The following is a 19,339-nucleotide window of genomic DNA, read 5'->3' on the forward strand; positions in this document are numbered from 1 at the left end:
AAAATATATTAAAAAACACACAAAAAAAACAGGTCTAGAGGAAGAGTCAGGCCTGCTTATTGACCCTAAAGCCCTAACATGAGTGAACATTGATCCAGTTGCTCTATGGTCAATAGAAATGCATAGTATATGTGTTAGTGTGTCTTATTAGTCTTGAAAGCTTTCTGTGCTAATTTTCCTGACCTGAAAGAAATATAGATGAACTTTTGGCCTTTGTTTTAAGGCCCTAATCCCAGAGTGGTCCTCTTCTGCCATGGTCTACAATAAAATATGTGAGAGCTTTTTTCATAAAATCTTATTGAAAAGACTGAGTCAAGAAGGTAAGCTCACTAACTAACCAATGCTACCTTCCCAGTTTCTGACTTGGGATTTCACTTTGATGAAATATGTATGAATCTTGACTAGAAAGTAAACCAGTTTTCTCCACGAATTTCCCTAGATAATGATTTCATAGATTATTAAGGGAATTTTACTATCACTTGGAACCATATTTTCAGAACAACGGTATTAAACCTCTAACATATCTTTCTTGATTTCTAATTAAAAGTTAAGTTTTATCAACATCTCTTTATCCAACAATTAGTGTAGGAATCGTCACTTTGGATGTTGACCAAGAATTAACACACTCCAATCAGGAATTCAGAACGTTTATTGCAAGAGCTGAATAATTGTAAATAACGTAGAACTGGCAAAGCAGTAACAAGGATAATTGTTTAGATATTTATTCTGTCAAAGTCATCAAACACCCCTCACAAACCCACAAAAATGTACTGCAATAAGCAATGCACCCCTACCCATTATTTTCCATTATACTGTGAAAAAATGTGAATTGCTATTTACAAAGTAATTTTATTTTTGGTAACAAATTAACTATCAGATTAGCAAACCTTTTTTATTTTATTTTATTTTTTCACGTTTAAACTGATGTTGAACCGTGGCATTAAGATAACTTTCACTTCTTTCAATAAAGACAATTTGTTGCATGCTATTTATTTGTTTAAATCATCTGTCATGCCTTAACAAAAACCTCCTAAGAATGTTCAAATTTGGATTTGTTTGCACGTGCAACTGAGATCTTATTAACATTACTGGTAGTTGTCACTCTGTTGGTTTGACCTAAGTGACGAGATGCTGGTACCTGCCAGGCATTGACCAATTATGATAACAAACAGTTAAACAGCAATAATTAGAGATTTATCCCTTTATTTCCCCCAACTAGCCTACCTGGAGAATGTTCTGTTACATCATGAAGGCACAACACATTAAATATTTTGTGGCTATGGTCTAACACTTGTGTTACAACAACATTATTGTATATGAGGATCAACACAAACTCTGCCATTTCAACAAACTTGTAGACACACATTTGCCCAATTTAAACTATTTTCAAATAGTAATTTTTTTAATAGATGCTAATTTCGATATATTAGTTTTTCATGAGTGACAAGTACAGGATATTATATCACTTTCTGAACAATAACTCTTTCACTTAATACTACTAATTAAGTGATTTGCTTTTGCCTACTTTGAAAATAAGAATGTAAAGAAAATAGGTTCTGAATTTCCAAGCTTTTACAGAAATCATTTTTATATAAAGTTTTTACTTTTGAGCTTTATGTTATACAGAATCTCGGCATTATAAGCTATCATAAAAGAAGCAAGATTCCAGAACCTTTTTCAAAAAGCAAGTGTTTGAGATCCTTGGAACAATGTGTGTCAAGACAGACTACTAACGCAGAAACACCTCACTAAATGAAACAACAAAATAATGACAGAGGCAAATGAAAAAAAAAAAAAAAAAAAAGGAAAGAAGCAACCATAAAACACAGAATTATGCTACACATTTTTTTAGGTGAACATTATAAGTACACAAAAGTTGTTAATAATAACTTGCTTCTATTTACAAATACTTTAACACTGACTTACAAGTGTCCACTAACGTTGTTAACAGCACAATAGGTTTAATGCTTATCTTTTTAAGTTTTATTTGAAGTATAATGTCAAGTATAGCAGTCCCAGCACAAATCAATGACAAAAAGAGCACAATTCTCTAACTGGATATATTTGTCAGTCATTCTAATCCATGGAACTTTCTTACTCTCCAAATGCACATTCTATTGTTCATAGCAGCAGTCCAGGGTCAAAATAAAATGCAATGAAAGAAAAACAGAATATTTGCACAATGGAGAGATCTCTGGAGAGTTTAACCAATTCTAGTAAACAAGATCACATGGCTAATAGAACTATCTTCTCTCTTATGCTGCAAAACATTGTATCCTCCATGGTGCTAACACAAAGTTATGAATATCCCTGCTACAAGGGGCATAGTTGTAGAGATCTATTGAATACATAAAGCTCTGACACACACAGTATTAGCATGTCTATTTAGATTAAAGTTATTAGGTCCCATACAGCCTTTTTTTTTAATTTTGTTTTTTTAGAGTTGGTGTTCCTTCGGACTCTCCATAGCACCTCCTGGCTGCTTATAAGACTTCAGATTGGCCAGAGGAATGTCTGTCATGTGGCTGCCACTGTTGAAATGGCCTTCATTGGAGCCGAACTGCTTCCGGTCGTTGAACTGGTTCCTGTTGCTGTCTTCTTTCCAGGCTCTGGTAAGGGTGTGCCCATTCACAAGCTTGTCCTTCTTGACCCATTCTTTCTGGGGTGCAAAAGTTGAGAGAGGAGATTTGGGGTGTTGATATGGACCTAAGCCAGGAGGCATCCAGCAATTATCAGAGTGACCCAAAACCAAGCACTCCTGAGTGCACATCTCTGTAGCTTCAGCTAATCCTCGGGGGCCCAGAGGCCCATCTGCAGAGGACAAGAGACAGAGAAAATAAGAGAAGAAAAGCGTTAGAATTTTTCATTTAAAATTAGTGACTAGAGAAAAAGTGCATTGGCCATCTCATTTCTCATGAAAAGTATATTAAGTTAAACAATTCAAAGATTCTTTTTTTGTCTCTATTGATTTAAGAATAACATAGAAGGAATCAAGTTTCTTGTTAGTGAGGAAAGAATTATCTTTTCTTCATTAAGCCTTTGTTTATATCCAGAAGAAAAAAAAAAAAAAGACAGAAACATAGGCAATAGACACATAGGTACACAGACAGATATGGGCAAACAGATACACCCATGTGTATGGTAAATGGGAACATGGGCCCCTTTTCATGCTCCGATTCCCCCTCCCACTCTGTGGGAATATAGGGAAGGCCATCTTAAGTGGATGTGATACTTTAGGAACCTGGCCAGCAACTTGGTCTAAGAAAGGCCACAGAGAAACTGTGAGCCTGGATTGTAAACAGCTAATGTTTTGATTTTACACAATTTGCACACCTGCACATACTCCTCCCCCTGCATTCCACGTGTTTCTCTGTCTTCTGTACGCTATAAAACTTTGTCTTGGGAAAGTCTGGGTCTAGGCGGCAGTTAAACAATAGCATTGGTGGGCTGCCCAGATGGGCCTGAGCAGGACAACTTCACTGGTGGCAGCAGGTGCTGCGGTGAACTTCACAGGCCAGCCATCCATGGTGCACACGCAAGTCCTAATATCCCCATGTCTTTCACAGCCAGTCTCCGGGTTATTTCTTTGGAATCCACAAACAATACTGTGAGGTTTTCTGGGACCTCAGCACTTTGCATAACACCTTGATATATGATTTCTGATCAAGTCTTTATGTGTCATATGCATTATTACAGATTTATCTCCTAATTCTTAACATAAAGCTCATAGGTATGATAGATTATGAAAAATAGAAATTTTTATGTGCAATGTTGAAGAATATGTAAGTAATACAACTCCATGAAAACAAAATGAAAAGGCACTACTTAAAATGTATTATTAAAAATACTCTAAATAAATAAATATTCTAAATGGCTATATATAATGTTTTCCATATGAATATTTGTTTTTATATATGAAATCACATGAAAATAATTTTGCAACATTTAAAAAAATCAATGATTATCTTAAAGAATACTTTCACTATAGTTATTGCTAAAGGCATACCTGGTCAATGAAAGCATTCTGAAATTCAAATAAATAAGAAGTCATTTGATTCTGAAGCCAGCATTTGCTTCCTTCTGAGTTAACCTATTTTCAAGATTTGTAATGTACAAAACTATATCTAAGTTGCAAATTGTATCACATGGAGTCTAATATTCAGGGTTAAAAGTTATCATAGATATTTCTACTTTATTTATTTATTTTTTTCTAGCAGGCAATGTAGAACAGACATTTTGACTGTGATTTCAAAAGTAAACTCTTCTGTGATTGTGCAATGATATCAGCCCATTTAATGAATAACAACAGCCAGATAGTTAAGGAAAACGCTGTTTTTTTTGTTGTTGTTTTTTTTCTCCCTTGATTAAACAGTCAAGTGATAAGTGATAGCTTGGAAATTAGGAATTGATTTTACGAATGAGGTTAAGTGGATAGGTAAGAATGCCTGAGGCATAAAGCAATTTGAAAAGCAGAGTCATCAGAATAAAAATGTAGAAGAAAACGTAGACTACATACTAGAAAGGTTGCCTAATGAACAATTAAAATAACTGAAGAATTGAAATGTAGATTTTTGCTAAAACTCATGGTAGCACTACTACTGTTTTTTAAGTGCCCTATAATTGTAGGGGTTTTATTATATTATCAACTACTTGTTTTAATAATATTTAGTTCTTTCTTGCATGTTAAACGACACCTACTGAGTTAGGCAATAGTTCATAGCAAATACCTGAGATCACAAAACACAGGGGACATCAGAATGGATATTGGATGTGAAAAAAGAAAAAGTGGCTAAAATATACTTGCCTACACACTCAAATTTTAGTCATTTTTCAAATCTAAGATATGCTCTGTAGAACAATCTTAAAATTCCTTCCCATCTGACTGGTATTCCCATTCCCTCAAAAGCAAACAGTTTTATTTTGTTTAAATACATGTTTATTACTTAAAACTATTTCTCTCATAAATCTCCAATGATTACTTACTTCCTGGGACATTTAATTGAAACTTCTCTATGAGCCTTTCTTTGACCTCTGAATTCTGCCTACATTTTAAAAGTTTGATCCAATTTCTCCCTTTTAGGTTTGCTTTTGTGTGCTCAGTGACTCTATCCAACAGAGCTAACAGAGTTTCCCCAACCAATCCACCCTCCTCACATTAGGATCACAGGCTTAGAAGATGCTTTTCACCTGGCCTGTTTTCATTTAATTACTTCCTCTTTCAAGGGTCAACTTGTTTCCCACATACCGCACAAGCTTCCAAACTCTACCAATTCTTGTCTCATCTGTACCTGGAGGATTTCCACAGATCTTCCCTCATTGATGAATAACAAATTTCCTATTTGAGCTCCCTCAGCTCTTAGCTTAATGACATTTCCTCTTTTAGGGAAGAGAGGTTCTGTACATTTACGAATACCTGTTTTTATTTTTTTCTCTCCTGACTGGATTTAAAATCCATTAATGGAAAAAAAAATGACTTATCAGTCTTCTGATTCCAAAGCAATAATAATGGTCTACGAATAATGTTGTCAATTAAAATCTTATGAGATTGAGAATGTACTGAAAAATTATTACAGACATCGTCCCCTTAAAAGCAGATCTTATATAATTATAATAGATGCTGATTTCACAAATATCAAACCAACAGCTTCCTTAACAACACATCTCTGCCTAGCAATACTTTGTGACATTAATAAAATAAGTATTTAACTTCTCTGTTAAATATATTCACTCCTTTCTAGACATTAGTGGAGATAACGTAGTTAATCACCAATTTGATGTACAACATATATTGAGGCCAAATCTTAATCTTTACTTTTCTAGAACCCTAATAACTATTTATTTTCTTGTTAATATCTGTAAAGGGAGGAAAAATAACTTTTCAGCTGATAGAATCAAATTTTAACTGAGTTCATAAAAAAAGACAGGATAGTGAATATGTGAAATTATTTTTAATATAGCCTTATCCAACATGCATTGCCATTGCCCTCTTATTAAATTAAGAAATATTACCCAATGATTGAGAATAATGTTTGTACCCTTATAAGTACATGTGGACCCTAAGTCTTCAGCACTGAATACACAATTTAACAACGTGTATATGTTTTTATTTTTAGAACCGGTAACTTTTATTTATTCTATGAATATTTACTGAGCATGTACTATATCTGACACTGTGACAGGCATCAAATATATAACAGTGAATAAAACAGATGTCAACACTATCCTCATGGAGCGTTAGGGCTATCCTGGGAAACAAATAATTGCTTTAAAAGTAGTGAACTGAAAGGGGAAAAAAGGGTGTCATTGGGAAGGAATGGGAAGCAGTTAACAGATTTAGGGAGGCATGTCCCTATGCCAGGTAACAGATGGTCTTTGTTTGTTCCAAGCTATTTCATGTCTACTGTTTTCTAAAAGTTCTTATAGATAATTGACAATTTAAAACATGAATGGTTAAAATTTCTGTGTACTATTCAAAATCATCAACTTGCAAAAATTGAGCTTCTGTCCATTAAATAATATTAATTGCTCTTTGAACATTGAACTTATTATGATTCATTTATGTAAATAAATTTGGGTACTTTTGATAAAGTCTATAAATAAGTTTCTAAAAGTTTGGTAGATTCTTAGGTAAGTCTTTTAGGTACCCGATTGCTGTATAAGATTTAAATGTCCATCAAAAGGCAGGCAGGACACAAGGACACTCAGATGAAAGCCAGAAGTCTTTAGATTCCAGAGGAGGAAAGGGCCCCAGGCCGTGCTACATAGGTGGCTGTACCAGGAAGAGCATAACAGCAAGGTGGACTTGTACGGGCAGCTTCTGTATGACAAGTAGGGTTGGGTTAGCTAGGTTCCTAGGGCTCTCTGTGAATTGACTAATTTTAGTAATTTCTCAGACTACAGCGCTTAAGGGCTGTCCCAAGTCATCTGGTACCTGACCTCTGGACAATCATGGTGGGTGCATAGGGACCTAGGAGTTTGAGAGCTTTGGACAGGAGTTGGTGAGGTATGGACTTACTCAAGTAAGAAAACTGGCCAACCTCTTGCCAGGGCCTCAGACCTGGGACAACAGTGTATCTTTTTAAAAAGTTTAAAAAAAATCAGTAAGCTAATTGAAAATGTGAGTTGTATTATTAAAAAATATATTCTGCATTATACTTTGGTAAATTTTTATTTTGGGACATAACATTAAACAGAGAAAAGTTTCTTTTTTTAAAAAAAAATTGGGCCTACATATGACTCCTAGTAGTTGCATGATATTAAAATTTAAAATAATGAGTTTTATTTAGGGAAATAATAATACTTGCAAGTTGTCTTCTATAATGTCTGTTTGTGAATTAGTAACAAGAAAAAAATATTTTTTTGGTGAAGAATTGTTAAAAAGAGCATAGTCATTCCACTGGTTCCCTAAAATAGTTCCTGTCCTTTAAAAGTTTATAATCTGAAACATGCTAAACACTGAATAGTTTCCAATTGGTTTCTCTCATTATTAGAACCAATAAATGAAAATTTTAGGCCTTTTTTAAAGGATAAAAATATTCTTTAAAAAGCATTGATATTGAGGTCTGGCTAGTGTTTCTGAGTGGCTAGAGCATCAGCCCGCTGGCCAAAGGTCTGCAGGTTCAATCCCTAGCCCTAGTGGTGGCAACCAATCTATGTGTCTCTCTCACATCAATGTGCCTCTCTCTTTCCCTCTCCTTCCTCCCTTTGCTCTATCTGAAAATCAATGGAAAAAATATACTTGAGTGAGGATTAAAAAAGAAAAGCATTGATACTGAATATTGTCAATTTCCAAAATATGATTAAAATAATCTATGATTTCTTATAAGATACATAGAATTTCAAATACCTGGAAATTCTGACTAATACTGCAAAATGTATATGCAATACCCTATTTTTTATCTTTAGCATATAATTATTTTTAATGTTCTCACTATAAGTAATGATACTGATAAATAACTATATTTGTTTTCCATTTGTACATTTTCTCAATAAATATTTATTGAATATCTAACATGCAACACATGTGTCAGAGACTGTGCTAGATTTTTAATAATTATCTTGAGACCTTAAGCATGTGAGAATGCTCATGTGTGTGTTTTTCCTATTTCTCCCTTTTTTTCATATATTTTGCAATGTCCTATTTGTTCTACACCATACAGTATCTATTTAGAATTCAGATCAGGATTCCAAACTGCTTATCAATAATTTTAGCATTACATAAATTTGTTTTCTCTCTCTTAAAAGTAATTAATACCCCATCATGTTTTCTTTTTAACACTTAAACATTTAATGATTTTTTTTTTCTAAACCTAAATTATTTCTTTCCTTTCACAATCTGCAATCCATGAGTTTGGTTATTATTGCTGATTTCTGAATGTATAAAGACACAAGTACTGATAAAATTGTACAAGCCATCTGTCTCTGCATTAAAATGTTGACAGCAAAAACAAAAGCACATTAAAAAAGCTTCTTGAGAGTTGTCTCAGTTAATATTTATATCAAGTTTCAATGTAGTTCCCTCTCCATCTTTGCACAACTCACCTTCTCACTCAAAACCAAACAGAATACTTTTCCTATAGTTTAGGCAACAGCTGTCAGAGAGCTGCTTGAACTGCTAATTTTTAAAGATGCAGGTTTAAAATGTGAAACAATCCAAGTTAATGGATCTCCAGCTATACTTAAATGGTAGGACACTTGAGTGAGCCTTGATCTCATTTTATTACACCCGCGAGCAGAACTGTTACTTCATTGATTAACTCACTACTGTAATTACAAGTAGCTTCTGGCCTGTTGACCACCTGCTTTTCAACCTGATGACTTGAAACCCTTTAATTCCAAAGCTAGAAACTGATACTTTAAAAGAAAAATTATGAGACCTTCCAATTCATGGTTAGGTTTCATACTATATAAAGGGTTGGCCTTTCATGTGAATGAATTTTCCTTACAATTTTTATAGTTGGGTAAAATAAGACTTAAACAGGCTGCCAAAATTTAATTATAATATATGTTATTTTTATATCATGTTAGATCAAACTTATCACATCCCAATTTTTCATTTTGTTCAATTTTTATTATAAAAATATACCTCTTGCATGCAAAACGTAACTGATTGTTATATTATAATGGCCCTTTGGTGATAACATATAGCACTATTTTTATGCAAAATTTGTTCTTACGTTCCAATTTTGCTGTATTTTCCCAAGATATTACCTTAGCATAAGTGTAGTGTGCAAAGAAGTTGTGCATCACTAAACACTTTAAATTGAAAGATACATTCACTGATTTAGATTCATTGAAGCAGTTTCCCTGCTATTTAGGCACAGTGATGAAATGTCTTTTAAAATGTAGACCTTTATTCTATAATTTTGCTTTGCAATTGTTGTTCTTAATATATCAAAAATTCATATTTGTTCCATGCTTTAATCAACCTTCCTATAATAAAATTTCAGGGCAACAAATATTCTCAAGCACTACATTTTAAGTTTATTTTAATATCTCTAGGCGATCAATACAAAATATATATTTAGTATTTTTACTAGCTCTTTTTCATCCTTAATTTATTGTTATTCTTTTTTTTTTGAGACAAGGTGTAACTGCATAACAATATCTTATAATTTCTGTGGATTATCTTGAATGGGAAGCTAATGCTAAATATTTATGCAAATCTAGAGCAGCCTGAAAAAAATGTCAGGAAAATTCACTTGGTAGGCACCCATACTTCCCACTATTCCATCATCATTTTCCATGTTTATTGAACAGTTTCTATTACAAATCAAATAAATTAATTTGTTTCCAGACTAAATATGTAAAATTTAATTTCAAATATGAGTTGGCATGATAAACAGAGAATATTGGTAAGTATTGCCCACATTTGCTTTTGATTCTTCATTTCTATTCAGATCTCATTATACTATGTCCAATCCATACTTTTAAGTCAATGTTACATGGGCATAAATATTAGTTATCATTCTGCTCTTATTATATATACTGAAAAACTATATAAATTTTAGTGCCATTGTCACTCAGATTTTTATATGAAATAATAAAGTGTAATTATGTGAACAGTCTAAATTTAAAAATAGTTCTGGCAAATTTTAGTATCCTTATGGAAAAAAATGTTTTCCATTTACCATTCCATAATTTAATTTGATCATATGTTAGGTTCAAAAGATTTTTGCATAAAATATCTAAAATCAGAACCAACCCAGAAATCTCAAGTCACATAATCATCATAGCTACCTCAAACAGAAAAGTAGATTCAAACAAATTAGCATAGACTTTGTGAAAGTAATATTAGATTCCCTGGTTCTTAGACTCTCATCTAGAAATTGAGAGTAAAAGACTAGATTTTGATGCATGACCCCTACCATCCTCTTATTTTTTAACTAAACATCACTGTGGTTTGTCTGAGATAATATAACTTTAAATGTTATATTTGTTCTATTAAGACAGGAAAAAGAAATTATAAAACAATTGTTCCTGTAGATTATACTATTACTTAGGTCACGATTAGGTTTGGAATGAGAAACTATATTTAGACCAAGATTTATATTTCTAAATCTAAGTAAACACCTAATAGTTTAATCAGGGCTTTACCTTCCAGCTGGTATCTAAATACAACATTGTGAATTCATCTGCAGTCACCTTGAGAAACGAATGCAAAAAAAAAAACGACACCAGCAGGATTTGACAAAACCTTGGTTAACAAGTAAACAAGGATTAAATGTTTTGCACGTTCCTCATACAGATTTCTGTCCTTGGTCACGGATGAAAAGTCAACATTTGCAGATGGACACAGTCCAAATACAATAACACGTGGCCAGGCCAAGCAGCAGATTCTCTGCCGGGCAGGATATTGCTATTTGGACAGACGTTATAGCTCACAAGAAATGAAGAGCACTTCTGTATAAATCTTTCCCTTTATTCTGCATGACATGAATATCAGCTGCGTTCTTCTCATCTGCTAAAGCTAACTGCCGAAAAGAAAATGATTTTTGATAACTGTATTTATTCAGCATTAGTATTTGACTTTGCAATCAATTGAATGGCAATGGTGGAGATAGGCTTTCATCGATTATTTAAATTGATTTTCAGATTTTGACCAAATTGCTTGATGTGAACTCCTTATTTGCATTTTTGTACATCATATGTACTTTCTTTTATGGATTACCATTTCTTTTAATCATATTTGAGGTCTTTCATTTAAAAATGTTTTTATAGACTGCCATTTCCTGAATTATTCTCCATTTCTTGAAATTTGCATTATTTCTAAAAAAAAAAAATTTGATGCACAAGTTTTAAGGAGCAAATCTAAGGTGTTAAGGAATGCCATATTCTTTGCAAATTATTTTCAGGCTTAGATTCAAGTTAAAAATGAAGTGACATATAATCATTTGTCCTCTTTAACTCTCAGTTTCTCATCTGAGACCAGGCCAATAGTACACAATATTGTGAAGTTGTTTGCCTTTATACAATATTTACTGTTTCCCATATTTCAGGTATATTTAAGTAGAGTAAGAGAAAAAATAAACTGGTGAATTTTCATTTGCCCAGTGTTCTCTGATAATTTTCACCTGGGACACTTATAACCACAGCCTTATTCCTCTCCTAGTCTCTGGACTAGAGATTCTATTTCTCAAGGTCTTCAGAGGGCATAGAGATTGTTCCTAGGTGATTAAAACATTGGAAAAGTTGGGGAAAATACTTCACTTATCCCCCAAATTAATTATTTAAAGATTTAATAATTTATATATTTTAAAAGTTACCTGAAGGATTGTTATTTAAAAGGAATAAAATATTGCCCTGGACAGGTGGCTCAGTTATTTGGAGTGTCATCCCATGCACCAAAACGTTACAGATTTGATTCCTGCTAAGGGCGAGTATAGGAGGTAACTGATAGATGTTTCTCTCTCACATCCATGTTTCTCTCTCTCTCTCTCAAAACTCAATGAAACATATTCTCTGGTGAGGATTTAAAAAAAAAAAAAGATTACTGTGTGGGACTAGCATAATCAACATAATCATATGTATCCTTGAAAAGCAAGGAGTTTCCTCCAGCTGGTAGCAGAAGGTAGCAGATTCCAAGCACAAAAAGATTCTGTGAGCTGTTGCTGATTTTGAAGATGGAAAGGATCTGAGAGCAACCTTTAATTACTAAGAGCAACTGCTGCTGGGCAGCCAGCATGATAACCGGGATCTCAGTCCCACAACCACAAGGAACTGAATTTTACCAAAAGCCTGAACAACTTGGAAAATGGATTCTTCCTCAGTCTTCAGAGAAGATGCTTAGCTGATACTTTGAGAAACTCTAAGTATCGGGAGCCCACTTGGATTTCTGAGGTAATAGATGTGTACAGGAACTCAGAGATGCAATATGGTTCCAACAGCAAAGGCATCTGGGCAATGTTAGACTATATGTTTAACCCTCTGCAACTATTTAACTCTGTCACTTCAGGCTTGGCTGACTACCCAGAAGACTGAAATGTCTCCCAAAGATAAACGTCATGTCCCCAGGAAGGAGGTTAATGAAGGTATGGAGTGTGATACTTGCCTAATATTATCTGTTAACTTAGGAAAGCATTGTTCTTTCTGGTGGTCTGTGTGACTACCCACCATATGCTTTTACTGTTAACCCTCTATGAAAAGGGATACTGTCCTTGGAGGAGTGTGGATTCTTCCTAGCTGGCCACCACTGGAAGCAGCCACTTTGCCCATGTAAGTTTCTCCTATTAAAGCTCTTATGGATTTGAATAAGGTTGCATGTCAGTTCTTTGGAATCAATCCTGAATTTAGACATTGGGTCTTTCCCCCAACAGATGGGAAATGAGATGACACATATTTGTTGCTATAAGCTACTGATTTTTTTTTTTTATACAGAAATAGACAATGAACACATTAGTTCTTTACTCAAGTTACACAATCAAGCAGCATGTTCTTTAGTCTATTTACTTTCCTACAGGCCCATCAGCCCAAGTTACTACTATTTCCTAACAGATTTCCCTTCTTCTGCTCTTTGGATATTCTATTCTCCAATTGATAACTAGAGGCATATATATATTTATTTATTTTTTTTAAATGTATTTTTATTGTTGAAAGTATTACAGATGTCTCCTTTTCCCCCCCATTGACCTCCTTCAGGCTTTCGTCACACTAATAAATTTATTAATTTTACTAGAAGCCCGGTGCACGAAATTCTTGCACGGCAGGGGGTTGTCCCTCAGCCCAGCAGGTACCCTCTCCAATCTGGGCCATCCCTCTCACAATCCAGGACTGCTGGCTCCCAACTGCTTGCCTGCCTGCCTTCCTGATTGCTCCTAACCGCTTCTGCCTGCCAGCCTGATCACCCCCTAACCACTCCGCTGCCGGCCTGATTGATGCTTAACTGCTCCCCTGCCAGCCTGTTTGCCCCCAACTTCCCTCCTCTGCCAGCCTGGTCACCCATAACTGCCCTCTCCTGCAGGGTTGATCACCTCCAACTGCCCTCCCTTGCAAGCCTGGTCCCTCTCAACTGTCCTTCCTTGCAGGCCTGGTCCCTCACAACTGCCCTCTCCTGCTGGCCATCTTGTAGTGGCCATCTTGTGTCCACATGGGGGCAGGATCTTTGACCACATGGGGGCAGCTATATTGTGTGTTGGAGTGATAATCAATCTGCATATTACTCTTTTATTAGATAGGATAGAGGCCTGGTGCACGGGTGGGGGCCAGCTGGTTTGCCCTGAAGGGTGTCCCAGATCAGGGTGGGGGTTCCCTTGGGGCATGGGACGTCCTGAGCGAGGGGCCTGTGGTGGTTTGCAGGCGGGCCACGACCTCTGGCAACCCAAGCGGAGGCCCTGGTAACTGGAATTTATTTTCCTTCTACAATTGAAACTTTGTAGCCTGGAGTGGAGCCAAGCCTCCTGCTCCCTCCGGGTCGGCAGCCATTTCTGTGGCAGTTAATTCACCTTCTACAATTGAAACTTTGTAGCCTTAAGCGGTGGGCCTGGCCAGGGTGTGCGGAAAGCTTTGCTTCCCCTGTTGCCACCGGCAACCCTGGCCTGCTCTCTCAAGCTCCATTCTGCCGCCACTTGTTTGAATTTGTTTACCTCTATAATTGAAACTTTGTAGCTTGAGTGGAGGCTTAGGCCTGCAACGGCTATGGGAAAGCTTGGCTTGCTCTGTTACCTGGGAAACCTTGCTCTCTGTGGCTTTAGCCATCTTGGATGGGGTTAATTTGCATACTCGCCCTGATTGGCTGGTGGGCGTGGTTTGGCTGGTGGGCATGGCTTATGTAGTGGAGTGATGGTTAATTTGCATATTACCATTTTATTAGAGAGGATAGCAAATACACTTACAGTTTTCTATTGCTGCTGTAAAAAATTACCACAAACTTAGTGCCTTAAAACAGCATAAATGTATTCTCTTAAAGTTCTGGGGATCAAGTCTGATATAAATTTTACTGGGTTAAAGCAAAGGTATCAACAGACATGGTTCATTTTGGAAATTGTGAGGAAAGAATCAATTCTCTTTTCTTTTTTCAGCTTCTAGAAGCTATCCATATTCCTGGGCTTCTGTGTCCTTCCTCCATCTTCAAAGCACATTACTCTAATCTCCACTTTTCTTACCCTGTCACCTCCTCCAACTTTTCCTGAATTCTTCTCAAAGGACCATTGTGATTACATTGTAGCCATGTGGATAATCCAGGGTAATCTCCTTATAGCAAAATCCTTAATTTAATCACATCTGCAAAGTCCCTTTTGCCAAGTAAGATAACATAGTCACATGTTGTGAAGACTAGGATGTGCATATATTTGGGAACTATGCAACCTAAGGCAACTTTTAAAGCGGACCACCTCACTCCTCTGCTTCCAACTACATCTGAGTAAAAGCCACACTTCTCCATGGCTCAGAGAGTGTCACATGATCTGGCTCCTGCCCAACTTTCTGATCTTATACCCCCCAACTTCTCTCCCTTATCCCACTTTATTGCCCCTCTTCTGCTACAGTGACTTTCTTCCTGTGTCTCAAACTCACCAAGATTAAGGAAGTCTCAGGGCCTGTACATTTGCTGTTATTTGTACCTGGGCTATCCTTCTCATTGGCCTTAGAGTAACTCAGTCTCTAACTTCTGTTAGCTGTATCCTCAAATTCAATCCCTCATAGACACATTTCCTGACCACCTTATAAAGACAAATAATATGTTCTATCCACTCACTCTCTATCCCCTTATCCAGCTGTATTTTTCTTGATAGCACTTATTACTACCTGGCACACTATATTTATTTGTTAACTGTTTAGCTCTTACCCTAGAATGCAAGCACCACAAAAACCATGTAATCTGTTTTTGTTTTGTTTTTAATAACTGTATCCTCAATACCTGTTACAATGACCTGGAACATCATAAATAATTACTAGATATATTTTGAAAGAAAAGTAGAGTTTGTGCTGAGCTCCAAGTTAGTGGGCTAACACACACACACACACACACACACACACACACACACACACCCCACAAAAACAAACAAACAAAAAATTATGTAAAACATTATGTGACACTTTATATTGAAAATAAGTAATCATCAGTCCTTATCTGCACATAAAAAACACATAGCATAAATTTTCACTAAGATAATATGTGTTAACTTACTTTGGAGTTGAAGCAAGTAGGAATGTCCCAAAGTGAAACATAACTAGATTATGTTTAGAGAGCAAATTTTGGTGAGCAAAATTCTTGGTGAACAAAATTTGGCCTTGTCTTCTGAGGGATTGCCTTTTTCCTTCTTCTGGGTTATTTTAATAATTTTTTTGGAGGAGTTACTTCCTATATTCCATCAAACTAATTAATCATTCCAGGAAGTTAATAATTCAGAAACTTCATAATTCTTTAACCAATAGAGTTATTTTTATTTTTTATTCTTTATTGATTAAGGTATTACATATGTGTCCTTATCCCCCTATTTTCCCTCCACCCCCCAGCTAATGCCCTCACCCCCCTAGTGTCCTTATCTATTTGTTATGCTATGTGCATGCATACAAGTCCTTTGGTTGATCTCTCCCCCTGCCTCCCACCCTCCCCTGCCTTCCCTCTGAGGTTTGACGGTCTGATCAATGCTTCTCTGTCTCTGGATCTATTTTTGTTCATCAGTTTATGTTGTTCATTATATTCCACAAATGAGTGAGATCATGTGACATTTATCTTTCTCTGACTGACTTACTTCCCTTAGCATAATGCTCTCCAGGTCCCTCCATGCTGTTTCTAATGGTAGGAGTCCCTTCCTTTTTACAGCAGCATAGTATTCCATTGTGCAGATGTACCACAGTTTTTTAATCCACTCATCTGCTGATGGGCACTTAGGCTGCTTTCAAATCTTAGCTATTATAATAAATTGTGCTGCTATGAACATAGGGGTGCATATATCCTTTCTGATTGGTGTTTCTAGTTTCTTGGGATATATTCCTAGAAGTGGGATCACTGGATCAAATGGAAGTTCAATTTTTAGTTTTAGAGTTCTTAATTTATTTAAAAAAATACTTTTTATTGATTTTAGAGAAAGAGAGGAAGGGAGAAGAAGAGAGAGAAACATCAATGAGAGAGAAGCATCCATTGGCTGCCTCCTACATGCCCCATACTGGAGATTGAGCCCACAACCCAGGCATGTGGCCTGACTGGGAATCTAACTAGAGACCTTTTGATACTTGAAGTGATACACAACCAGCTGAGCACACCAGCCAGGGTAACCAACAGAGCTCTTTAGATGACTTCAGAAGTTCAGATTCATAGGATACATCACAAAATGATTATTTAAAGCCTGAAGACATCGAAGTAATTTTTAGGAATTATTCTGAATCAGAGTTCTAATGAGATACAGATAACTGTGCAGGATTAGCCCTTTCTGGGACAGGTATGCTCAGGTAATGGGGAAATATTTAGAAAAAAATTAAGTTGATTAGGAAGTATATTAAAAACTTAAAAGTAGTTTAGACTCTTTTTAAATATAGTGGCTTACAACTATAAGAGATAAAGTACTTTTCACAAATTTAAGGGGAAAAGGTGATTTTAAAGAGGCTAATATGCCACATTAGATTATATATAGAAAACCACAGTGAAATTAATTCCTTTAACTCAGTTGTATATAGAGAAAAACTACTCTAAAAAAGCAAGGTTATCATGTTATATTTTGAAAGAATTTCCTAAGGGAACTGTTGAAAATGCCATTACTTTATTATTGAAAATAACCTGTGTAATAGAGCATTGTGCAGAGAAATCTTGCCCTCTCAGGGTGATGCATAGGATTACCCATTTCAGCCTAAAATATATGTTTATCTCTCTGAACACACCTTGTAAATCCAGAGGAATTATTTAATTAATATAGGTCTTTGAAGATAAATTTGTCTCTTAAAATAATAAATATTACATGTGAATTTTGTAATAGCTATATAAATTTTGCTGAGATTTTCTGCAATATCTCCTGTGCTACCCATTGCCAGAGACTATAGTTTTTCACTGTAGCATTTTGCTATTTTATTGGTAGTTGACCATGAGTCCCAACTATTCAATAAATATTGTCACATTTGTCATTAAAATTTATTAATCATCATTATAATTTTGTATTATGAAACATGAATAACTTATTATTTTTCTAAGATAGAAATATTGTATTGCATCATCAATATACTCTTAAGATTTAATCAAAGACTTAAATTTTCTCAAGATTAAGCTCTATTTACATTCAAAATCTTAGGTAAACCAGTATTACTATCAGAATAAAATTTCATAGTGAATATAAGAAAATAAAACAGGGAAGATGGACTGCCATTTTTTCTATACCTAAAAAAACAAATTCTTGGTGAGCAAAATTTGACCTTATCTTCAGAGGGGTTGTTTTTTTTTTCTTCCTCTGGGTTATTTTAATCATTTCTTTGGAGGAGTTACTGCTAATGACGTTTGCTTCCCATCTAGTCTGCTGTTCCTTTGCAATTAATATATTTTTATTATCTTCCAATCTGTCTCATCAAAATGACCTATCTCTTGGGTATAATTGGTGGTAGGCTACTGTGATAAGCTCATTAATCTTACATGTTAGTGACCAAAATGCTAAGTGTTATCCTTTGGAAGGATGTCTACACTCAGTAAGAGCTTTATAGAGCTGCTTCAGTACAAATACATGAATGCCTGAGGCATGATGGCAGCTGAATGTGACTTTGAAGTAGTGAAAGCTTTGAGGCATCCATCAGATCACAATGTGAAAATATGCCTCCCCATGAGTTGGCATAGCGTGGGTATCTTTCAATGTCCTGGCACGTAAGAGATGACACTCAAAAGGATTAATTGAAAAGAGTTTAATGAGGGGATTCTTTATGGAACGTAGACTGAGGGAAGTGAACAAGTAAGGAGTGGTGAGGGAGGAAATGACCTAAAAAAATAAGAAAAATATGTCCACTCCTAGGCCTAAAGGGTAAGGAAAGGGGAGGGCTCCTGTGCCTGGAGTCTAGAAAGAACTATGAAAGAATCAAAAGAATGTATGCAGGGAACCAAAGAATGAGTACGGAAGATAACTTGTAATACAAAATATAAGAGCAAATGTGAAAAAAAAAAATTCGTTTTTGTTTTTCTAGAAATCAACATATATAAAACCAATTAATATTCTCTGCGGTAACCTTGCAAATGGAATCTAAATTTTCAAGGTCACCTCCTGCTAACCCAAACAAGTGTGATTGGTTTGGAATAAAACTCTTAACATAAGCCATATGTAAGCCAATTATTTGAATATCAACTCAGAATAAATGTCATTAAAATTTCAGAACAGCCTTATGAGTTGATGTAAAGCGAGCTAGTGAGAATAAGTGAAATTATTCCAGTGTCTTTTTAAATATTTTAGTAAAAAAAATTGGAAATACTGAATTTTATAAACTCACCAAGCACCATGCTCTTTGTATACATGGATTATTATGAAATAACTAATATAATTTATCTTCACTGGAAGTAAATATTATTAGTAAATTTATAAATTTCAATTTCTGTGTTGTTGGTGTTTTACTTCATATGGGACACTATGGTTAAAACACCAATTTCCTGTTACATATCTTGTGTTGAACTCTGTGCCTCGGTCTACCAGATCAATAAAAGTACAGACAGCTGGCCCTTGCCAAATATTATCAATACTGCTAAGGATGCCAGTTTGTTTCCCTCTAATAGATGCGAACTGCACAGTGAACTTTTGCTTTTTAATCTAGATGACAGTCAAAGGTTTCAAGATCTGTGAACTCTTGGCAAGATTTGTAAGTTAAGTTGTCGTCTAGAACAATTGATACGGCTTTTGTCCAAAATCTATCACTGAGAGTATTTTTTTATCTGTCTGAAATA

General features: G+C 35.3%; 1 protein-coding gene across 1 annotated transcript in view; it reads right to left on the reverse strand.

The window, feature by feature from the left end:
- Window positions 1-2,437: 2,437 nt before the first annotated feature.
- Window positions 2,438-19,339, reverse strand: part of LOC129147080 (protocadherin-9-like) — a 528,066-nt gene continuing 511,164 nt past the window's right edge. The window contains exon 4 of the mRNA XM_054720289.1: window positions 2,438-2,811. Within this exon, the coding sequence (XP_054576264.1) occupies window positions 2,438-2,811 (374 nt within the window). The remainder of the gene's footprint in view (window positions 2,812-19,339) is intronic.

The sequence above is a fragment of the Eptesicus fuscus genome, chromosome 8 (assembly GCF_027574615.1).
Source record: "Eptesicus fuscus isolate TK198812 chromosome 8, DD_ASM_mEF_20220401, whole genome shotgun sequence".
Classification (NCBI taxonomy): Eukaryota; Metazoa; Chordata; class Mammalia; order Chiroptera; family Vespertilionidae; genus Eptesicus; species Eptesicus fuscus.